General features: G+C 34.1%; 2 protein-coding genes across 3 annotated transcripts; one reads left to right on the top strand and one right to left on the bottom strand.

The window, feature by feature from the left end:
* Positions 1 to 27: 27 nt before the first annotated feature.
* Positions 28 to 1218, top strand: LOC112520948 (receptor-like protein EIX2). Its single transcript, XM_025129574.1, has one exon. The coding sequence runs from the start codon at positions 241 to 243 to the stop codon at positions 1216 to 1218; it is 978 nt and encodes a 325-aa protein (XP_024985342.1). The 5' UTR covers positions 28 to 240.
* An 836-nt stretch (positions 1219 to 2054) lies between these two features.
* Positions 2055 to 7144, bottom strand: LOC112520829 (U3 small nucleolar ribonucleoprotein protein mpp10-like). 2 transcript variants are annotated; one of them, XM_025129432.1, is made up of 9 exons: positions 6948 to 7144; positions 5955 to 6033; positions 5419 to 5487; positions 5271 to 5312; positions 4734 to 4802; positions 4525 to 4596; positions 4109 to 4421; positions 3643 to 3699; positions 2055 to 2817 (listed from the first exon to the last, which is right to left on the bottom strand). In XM_025129432.1, exons 1-7 carry the CDS (start codon positions 6959 to 6961, stop codon positions 4332 to 4334), a joined length of 435 nt encoding a protein of 144 aa, XP_024985200.1. In that variant the 5' UTR covers positions 6962 to 7144; the 3' UTR covers positions 2055 to 2817; positions 3643 to 3699; positions 4109 to 4331. The 2 variants fall into 2 exon arrangements, with proteins under 2 accessions (XP_024985200.1, XP_024985201.1); XM_025129433.1 differs by lacking the exon at positions 3643 to 3699.
* Between the last annotated feature and the right edge of the window lie 2593 nt (positions 7145 to 9737).

Raw genomic sequence — 9737 nt, 5'->3', positions numbered from 1 at the left:
AAATTCTATGGTGGTATCTCCTTCTTGTGCCAAATTGTTGACGGGTTTTTGTCATTTCTTGACCTCTCCCACAACTCTTTAACCGGGCAACTTCCTGACTGTTTGTGGCATTTCAAAGAGCTAAGAGTTCTTAATYTAGGACACAACAATCTTTCTGGAAGGCTTCCTGCTTCTATAGGATATTCGATTCAACTCGAGGTATTGGATTTATACAACAACAACTTTTCAGGAGAATTGCCTATGGCTTTGAAGAATTGCACAAGGTTAAATTTTTTGAATTTGGGGGCCAACAAGATTTTTGGTAATGTGCCTGTTTGGATTGGGGAAAACTTAACAGGGTTGTATGGTCTTATCCTAGGATCAAACAACTTGTTTGGATCCATTCCTTTACAACTATGTCATCTCATGTACCTTCAAATCCTAGACTTGTCAATCAACAACCTCAACGGAACCATTCCATCATGCGTGAATAACTTGAGTGCCATGGTTGACGGAAGGCTCTTGCAATATAACATTCATATGTTTAGGGGGAACATGAGTTTCGTTGGTACTTATGTTGACAACGCGATGATCGAGTGGCAAGGAAAGGAACAGGAATTCACCAAAAATCTGGGATTATTGACGAGCATTGATTTTTCAAGCAACAACTTAACGGGACAAATCCCAAATGAATTAGTTGATCTTCATAAACTGCTTGTACTGAACTTGTCAATGAACGCTCTTCTTGGAGAGATTCCACGAAAAATTGGTGTGATGAAAGAACTTTTAACTTTGGATTTATCTAGAAATAAATTTTCAGGAGGGATGCCATCAAGCATGTCTAACATGACTTTGTTAAGTTACCTAGACGTGTCATATAATAAGTTGTCAGGGAGAATTCCATCTAGCACTCAACTCCAGTCCTTTGAACCTTCAAGGTACACCGGAAATGCAGGACTATGTGGACTTCCCCTTGCAAAAAGTTGTCCTGGAGATGAAGTACCACCTATTGTTGGTGAACGTAAGAGTGGTGAGGAAGACATAGATGAACTTCAAAGATGGTTTTACATTGGTGGGTGCACCGGATTTGSTWTTGGATTTTGGATAGCATGTGGTGCTTTACTTCTCAACCGTCACGGGAGACGTGTTTTTTTTCACTTTGTTGATAGCTTGAAAGATTGGGTTTACGTAAAGGGAGTGGTGTTCATTCGAAAATTGCGCAGGTTTGCATATACATAGTGTGGTCTATATTTCCTTCTTTTTAACTTCTTTATTATCGTTGTTCTTGTTTTGGGGCTAAATATGGATTACTTGTATTTGGTAGGGGTTTTAAGTCCCAATGATGAATAAAATTGCCACCAACACCATGGGTGGCCATTTCTTTGTTGTGTGAGGACACCCTTTAAGGTTTCTATTGCATGCMCAACTAGCTCCTAGATTGAAGCAAACCCAGGGATGGTAAAAACATGAGTTGAATTTGGTAGGGATCGGTTTTGGTTGGGAAGAAAATGGTAACAAAGCACAAACATTTATGGATACTTGGATTAAAACATCATGAGTTGTTAAAAACCAGATATTTGATGCAAATAAGTGACGTTATAGTTTCAGACATTCAAAAAGAAACAAAAACACATTTCAAGATTTAGAATTTTGCGTCAACAATAAAAAACTATAGAGCCGCAAAACAGAAGGCAAATAACAAGCAGAAACCATTGCAAAATGAAATACCATTTGGGGAAAAACGATTGTAATACAAAACCTCGACTTGAAAGGTGTTGTAGGAAGAAAATACTATATTTGAAGGTTATTCGGATGAGAGATTGCCTTTGGGGATCAAGATTAATTCTCAACTTTATCGTAACTCAAAAGTAAGTTTCGTCACCATCGTAATTATACGCTCAAAATTGACTCAACTTGTGAAAAGAACAATTAGGCCCCACCGGAACCATACTTCTTTCCCAAAATGATGACCTGAAGCTTGTCGTAGCTAGCGAGGACACCAGCAACAACACAGAATGTTTGCACAAACATTAAATTGCCTGGACGAGTCATATGATAAGTTGTGGAGAAGATAAACATTAAAAGGTTCATATTTATTGTAGTGTAACATCATAACATAAACATGCAGTTAATACCATATCCTTTGGACAAATTTTCAACGTTTAGCTTGGATGCATGACTAAATACCAATCAATTTTGTTTTTCTTATTTTCTCACTTTTCTTGCTACGACTTGAGAATACAATTGCTGCTGCATCTCTTGGCACCCAATTGGCAGTAGAAACAGATGCTAATGGTGTCATCAACAAGTGCTTTGACAATGAGAGAGTTGCTCTTAGCCTAAGATCAAACAACTTCTTCGGACCCATCCCTATAAAACTATGTCATCTCGTGAACCTTCAAATCCTAGACTTGTCAATGAACAAGATTAATAGAACTATCCCATCATGCTTGAAAATTTTGACTGCCATTGTCCAGGGAAGATACTTATACTTGTGGAGACCGACATATATTATCCATTGATTTACACCCGTAATAACGTTAGCAAATCTACCAAAAACTCGGCATGACCTACTTATAAATCCGTCATTTGCCTGTTTTATATCCCGTAAATTATATTTACGTATACACTAAACAAATCCTAAAAACCAAAAGTGTGCAATAGCACAGTGTACATTAACTACTATTTACAAACATACACCAAAGGTGCTGATATCAAATCTATCGAATACTATTTTGAACTAATCTTCGGTCCCAAGCGATAGTCAAAGACACTGTATCAACCAATAATATTACCTATCAATGGTTACACCGTCAATAATATCTTTTGATCTTGATCCTGGGATACACGTCAAAAGATAAAAACAAATTAGGCTTCATGCCTGGTGAGTTCAAGAGTTTATATAATAAAACATTATACCAAAATATAAAAAAAATCAAACTGATCCAAAAGTTCCAAAACAATGCATGATTTATATTAGTAATATGCAAACCAATACATTACTTTAATCGAACTCAATAAAAGATGTGGTTATAAATTTTGAAACGAGGTAACAACCATCACACCACGTCGGGGAGACCCACAACAAGAACCAGAATCAGTGAAGGAGCACTACCCAGCAGTCCACTTATCCGTTAGGCTAATTTCGACATAATCACCATGTGCACGTTGTGTCTTATAGACACTATACTTATTAGCCGAGTATCTGGCACGATATGTGCACAGTACTCCATAAATACCGAATCGGAGCAACCCATCTAATTGTAAAGAGAGTGACCCCAATACAAACGCAACAAAGGGGGTGACCCTAAGTCGTCAGATCTGGATCTAAATTAACACCATATATGTGAGCAAACAAATAGTTCACAATACCTCATTTATACAAAGTTGATTTCAACAAAATTTAAATCAACGGCACGCTTCATAATCAACAAGTTTCAAAACATCCAACCATATTCCATATAGTTTCTCATAATAATTTAGCATGCTAGTTTTCACCTAAAAATTTACTTTGTATGTAAAAAGAAGTAAATAACCACATTTCATAACACTCATTTAAATCATGCATTTTTCAACTACATACTCAAACATATGCGAAATGAATCAGTTATGTAAAATACATAGATTTGACGTGTACCCAGTTTTAAGAATACTTGAACTCACCTTTGCTAGATTATGTTAAATCTAGTTTTCAACCAACTTGTACACTCTTCTTGCAACCTATACAACCAATATGTGATCATCAAATCAACATAACCACTCTAAACCACACCTCCAGGTGGGATATACTCGCTTGTTGGTTTGGTTTGGTTTGGTTTGGTTTGGTTATACATGCTGTATGAACATTGCAACACCTCACTTTTGGGCAAATGCTAACCTTTCCTTTTTCAAAAGGATTCTAAATTTACCTATTTGTTTACAAATAAGTTGTTGGTATTAATCTAAGTTCAGAAGATGTATTTTAGATATTTGACAATTAACATTTGTAGTTAAACTACGTATCAAGTCAAACATGTGAAGGGAGGATTTTATAACTGAAAATGGCATTCTTGGGCCTGAAGAAACTAAACCGTCCACATTAATCAAACCAACACCAACAATGAACGGAACTGATGGCAACCAGGATTACCTTTAAAGTTCCTTTTCTTGTGAGCTCTCCTCCTCTTTCTATCTTCCTGTGTTAGTTCTGCTTCTTCTTTGATATCTCCTTTGCCAGAAAATACTTCCTCCGGAGCCAGCATGGCAGCATCCAAGACTGCCAAAGGTGCAATCTACATCCACGAAAAAACAAAAAAAGATAAAATATTTAGCCAACAAAACCACTAATGGCCAGTACCACAGCTGATGCAGCATTATGTATAATGAGATGTTTCTAGAAGAGTTGATACCTCTTTCATTGCTAAAGCAGGTACTTTTGTTTGAATAGACATGTCTTCAATCACCTGTACAAGGGATTTCATTCGAATTAATACAAAAAACAAGGTTAAGGAGGTCAAAGAAGGGTCAAACATGTTGGTCAAAACAAAGATAAGCATGGATGCATACTGGTTTTGGAGTGAAGTGGAAATGCGATAGATCATCCAACTTCAAGCACAATTTCTTGAAAAGAAGACTTACCAAACAACATCAAGTGAAATATCTGTAAGAAACGACATTATAATGGAACATAAAACAATATTTGCAACCCCAAATGATTAGAGAACTACTAATGTGAGCTGAGAAACAGAGACTATCCAAGTAAACCCAAAGTGTACCTCCTTTTTTTGCTCATCTAAGACAGATAACGCTAGTGAAACCAGGCCAGTCTTCTGAGCATACTCATCTTGCAGAAGGATAAAAAGGTAAGTTTAAAACCCATATGACATTTAAATTGGGAAGAACCTCCCTCCTGAGAAATTATATTAAGACACATCACATATTATTCGTACTTAATCTGAAGATGTATTTCTCATTGTGTTCAAACAGTAATCTACCATCGCTCTTTTACTTAAAAAGCAATTTCCTGTGCTATCATATCACATATTTAGTGATTATCAATATAAACTGACTGTGACAGCTCTATTGCTATAGAAAACAAACGAAAATTTCTGCCAAGGAATATAAACTAGTGGCTGAGACTTCAGTTTTAGAGAACAAATCGGCTCCCAATGCAAGTGGTTGCGCAAGGTGCTTGATTCGACAAAAATGGTAAAGCTGTAATTTTCTTTCTGTGATACCCTTAGAAATTGGGACAGATATATTAAACAAAGCAGCCAGGGATTCTTGCATCAAATAAATCAAGCAGGAGATACCGCATATACTTCACCAAGGCCCTTCTTACTCTGATTCTCGTCCTGCAAAGTTAACATTGCAACATTTATTCCCCCAGAAACATATATAACACCACCTATTGAGAAGAACGAAGGAGCAGCTATTAGATACTGCCATGTGATGCTTTACCAGTTCCTTCATTTCTCTTGGTGCTTTAGAAGGTAAACTAGGAGCCTTCTGAACATCATCAAAGTGTCCCTGACAATAATACTCACAATGTTGCTTATCAGAAAGAGAAAGAAAGAGCATGCATGCATTCAGTTTACCACAACAAATATGAGAAAATGTTGAAACATAACTCTAACAATTAGTGGGATCTTATAATATATATATAATGGGTTACAAATAAAGTATATTAGCTATGAGCGGTGAGTCTACCACATCTAATCAAGTGCATATATGTCTGGGCATGCACTAGAAGGCATGTTTTTTATGCAGCAAGCTAGATTACTGACACAGTGACACATTTGCTTATAGAATTAAGGGGTTGTTTGTTTGCAGCTTAATGGTTATGCCGTTATAGTGGTCAAAATCCGAAATAGCGATCAGTATTATGATTTGAACTAGCGGTTATCGTGGTGGTATAGCATTCCAAAAATAATGGTTCATATAATAGGTATTTGAATTATAATATATATATATATATGTATGCATACATAACTTACCAGGGAGTATCGAGGATCCGAGTCAACATCATCTAATGCGTTCAATTTTATGAGGAGGCTGTCGAGGAGGAGGCTGGGCCTGAAAGTATCGAGCCCAAGTCAAAGTCGTGGTCTCGTGGAGGACAATGACGTTGAAACTTGAAAACCTAAATTTAATCTTATAAAACAAACCCAAATCTAAAATAAAGGCCCCAATCATTAAAATAGAACAAATCCAAATCTAAAAATAAAGGCCCACATCATTTAACCCAACTAAAGAATTCATAGTTAGGCTTCACCCAAGTTTATATCAAACATCAAAACATCATGTGTGAACTTAAGGTGTACGTAAAACTTGTTTTTGACATAAAGTTTGTTCATACCCCAACTTACCATCAAATACTCATTTTCTTGATAACACACTATTATTGAAATGAAGTCTTCAAACATACTTATTGAACTTTTATAGACATGTTTAGATAGTTCATGCATCAAAATCCTCCATGAGCTCCAAAGAACCCATAAAACTTCATCTTTTAGTTCAACCGGACTAGAACAAACCCATAAGTTTGAAAATCCTTCAAAATGCATATGAATTATTTATTTGATCACTGAAACACTTTTATCCACCTTTCATAACTAAGTCCATTTAATTTCAACCTTCAATTTCTCATAAAACTATCCAATTTGAGTTTATAACAAAACAGTTTGACTTTTAGAAGAAAAAAAGTCAACTGTTTTATATGCAAACTTGATTCTCCTTTCAAAGGCATGTTTGGATTAAATATTTCAACTTAGATACATCTTAGTGTTCCCAAAAAACTAATTACATCAAATATATTCACTTCTTTATATCAATTTCAATTTATGAACCCTAGAATGGGTTACACTATGTCTTGAGGTTGAAGACAACAAATTGAAAATCATAACAAGGTCACAATCTACTCAATCAAGTCGAGATAACGCACTAAACCTAAGTATAAAACCAATTGAAACTTAGTTATGTAAACATACCTCAATTTTAGCATGAAGTTCGAGTTTTAAACCCTTAATCAAGTTCTTATTCACCTCATCAACCAAAAATGGCTTCTTCCTTCGATTTGGATGCTAAAACTCAACCTAAGCTTGATATAGCATACTACGGTTTCATGATTTATGTGTTCTTTTAGCCCTGAATCGGCCGTAGCCTCTATCTCCCTCTTTCTCCCGTATTCTCATCCTATTTTTTTTCTTTTTAGCCTCATTTATATTATTACTAGTTTATGAAATTGACACATCAAACCCTGACGTTTCTCTTTATTAAATCTTACCCCAACATGTAACTATTTAACTCTCTTTTTATATAGAAAATGGCATTTGACACAACCCTTGCGTTTATCTCTACAACATGTTTACCCCCAAACATAAACAATATACTAGAATGATACTCGTGCAATACACTAAGATATATTTTAATTTAAATATTTTATTTTATTATTTATCTCAGTCAATGTTATAGTATGGTTTTATGTGATTTTGAAAAAAAACGATAATGTTTTTATTTTTAAATAAAATATAAATTTAAAAATATCATAAAAATTTGACAAAAATATATCGATATTAATATCAAATTAACTATTTAAAATTCATATTTTTGGTGTAATTTTTTAATTAATTTTTTATTATAATTTAATTTAGGTTCAATAACGAAGTAATTTATATTTGGTTTAATAATATAATTTTCTTATAAACATAATAATTAATTATTTTGTTAGAACTCGATAATAATCTTAATTATATTNTAATTATATTTTAGATTCTTTATATTTTAAATTGAGGTGTTTATTCTCTATTTAATTATATTTATCCGAAGTTAGTTATACGAATTCAAACATGGAGCTTTAATAAGTTGTATTTATATATAATGTACTTGTAATCTTGAATTTTAAGTAATATGCATTAGTATACAGTACTTCATGCATAAAAAATGATTTTTAAGAGTTTTTGGCAAATACTTTATAATATAGTATAGRTACATATTTCAAATTAATCCTTCAAAATGAGATGTCACGATTCTCCCCCTTTCAAAAGAAGATTCGTACMTGAAATCTAAGCGAACACAAACATTTGTGGTATTGTATTCTCTTTTCATCTTCAAGTTTCCATGTGATACTGGAAACCCCTAAAGTTTCCATCTAGGACTGTTAATGAGTATTGATTTGTCAAGCAACAACTTAACAGGACGGATCCCAAATGGATTGGTCGATCTTCATGAATTGCTTGTAYTGAACTTGTCGAAGAATGCTCTATTTGGGGAGATTCGATGGAAAAACTTTTAACTTTGRATTTATCTTGAAACAATTTTTCAGGAGCGAATATAAATTACTTTTGTCATTTAATAATAAAAATGTAACGAATAAAACATCTTTAAACYTTTTAGAGTAAAGTTCTTTTTTGGTCCCTAACGTTTGTCAATTTCAATGGTTTTCGTCCCCCCCCCCAACTTTATTTAAACAGATTTTTCTCTCACTTTTGATATCTCACAACAATTCTTGTCCCTTTTCCTAATGGTTGTTAACTTTTTTTTTCGTTAAGTCCATTTTATTGAGGGGCATTTTAGTCATTTTACATGTTGAAATATTAATTAAAATTAGTCACTTCAGCGGTTAAATTAGTTGCAATTAGATTGAAGTTAGCATAATGAAGGTAATAATCATAAGAAAATCGACCCAAACCTGATTACTCACTCCAATCGAGCCTTCATGGCAGTATAGAAGGATTTGTGTGTGCACTTGAAGAAGTATAAAACAGGGCTACATGCGGGCCAAGAACATAAAAATTGGACTGCCCCTTGTGGGCTAAGCCGTTAATTCATTTTTAATAAAGAAAAACTATTAGTATTTTTGTGATTCTAAATAACTCGTTATGACCTCGTTATTGCATGTTATGACACCAAGGCCTCGCTTCACCGCCACGTTAATCCTTCTAGTTTCACTCTAAGGTTTGGCTTCCGTTGTAACACGTTATGGCGTGTCATGGCACGTTAGGGCACCTTACGAAGTGTTAATTTGTAAGGCATGATTGTTTTTTCTACTTTTTTAAATGGCAAAATATTAAAAACTTATCACATTATAACAAGTAGTTAGATGTTTAAGAAACTGTTGGACGGCAAAAACCGATCAAATTAAATCAGATGGAACTATTTCTAGTGTTTTAGGCGGTATGGTGTAAAAAGTAGTCAAACCATGCTATTTGGTTTGTTTGTGATTTGGATCTTTTAACCAACAACCAGTTTTTGTATATACTAGATTTTGTGAGTAATTTATTCGGTTTGTTAATTTGGTTTACARAAAAAGATTAGATGTTAAAATTGAATCGATTTTTGGATGTTATATAAATGTTGATTGTTTAGTTCATGCATTTCTTGGACTATATRGATTGACAAGGAAGAGTTGGTTATATTCATCCCAACGTTCATCGACCAAATTAAGGTATCTCGACCTTTCCAATAGTACTTTTGATGGAATCATTCCCATGCTCATTGGTTCCTCGATCGACCGAATTAAGATACCTTAATAGTTTTGACTGAATATTAGTCAAAGATAAAGATRGTTTTTCCCTCATATACTGTTAATTTGATGGGTCCCGTTATAATTTTTTAAATCAAAATAATAACCTATCTCTCTAGTCTTGTGTCGTAAATCAGTTGTGTTAAGATTTATGGTTGATTCGATTGACTTGCTGAAATTTGAGAAGTAGAATGAAGGTAATTGGGGTTTACATATATCGGAGAGTGTTCTTCCTCAGTTTCAAATAAGTCCTCCA

Source organism: Cynara cardunculus (genome assembly GCF_001531365.2).
Source record: "Cynara cardunculus var. scolymus isolate 2C chromosome LG 11, CcrdV1, whole genome shotgun sequence".
Classification (NCBI taxonomy): domain Eukaryota; kingdom Viridiplantae; phylum Streptophyta; class Magnoliopsida; order Asterales; family Asteraceae; genus Cynara; species Cynara cardunculus.
The sequence above is the reverse complement of the archived record's forward strand: the minus strand, read 5'-3'. Positions and strand labels throughout refer to the sequence as shown.

Coding starts and splice junctions, on each gene's coding strand:
- LOC112520829 (XM_025129432.1), bottom strand. Junction 4,803..5,270: donor GCCTTGGTGAAGTATATGCG/GTATCTCCTGCT, acceptor ATCCTTCTGCAA/GATGAGTATGCTCAGAAGAC. Junction 4,422..4,524: donor TCCACTTCACTCCAAAACCA/GTATGCATCCAT, acceptor TCCCTTGTACAG/GTGATTGAAGACATGTCTAT.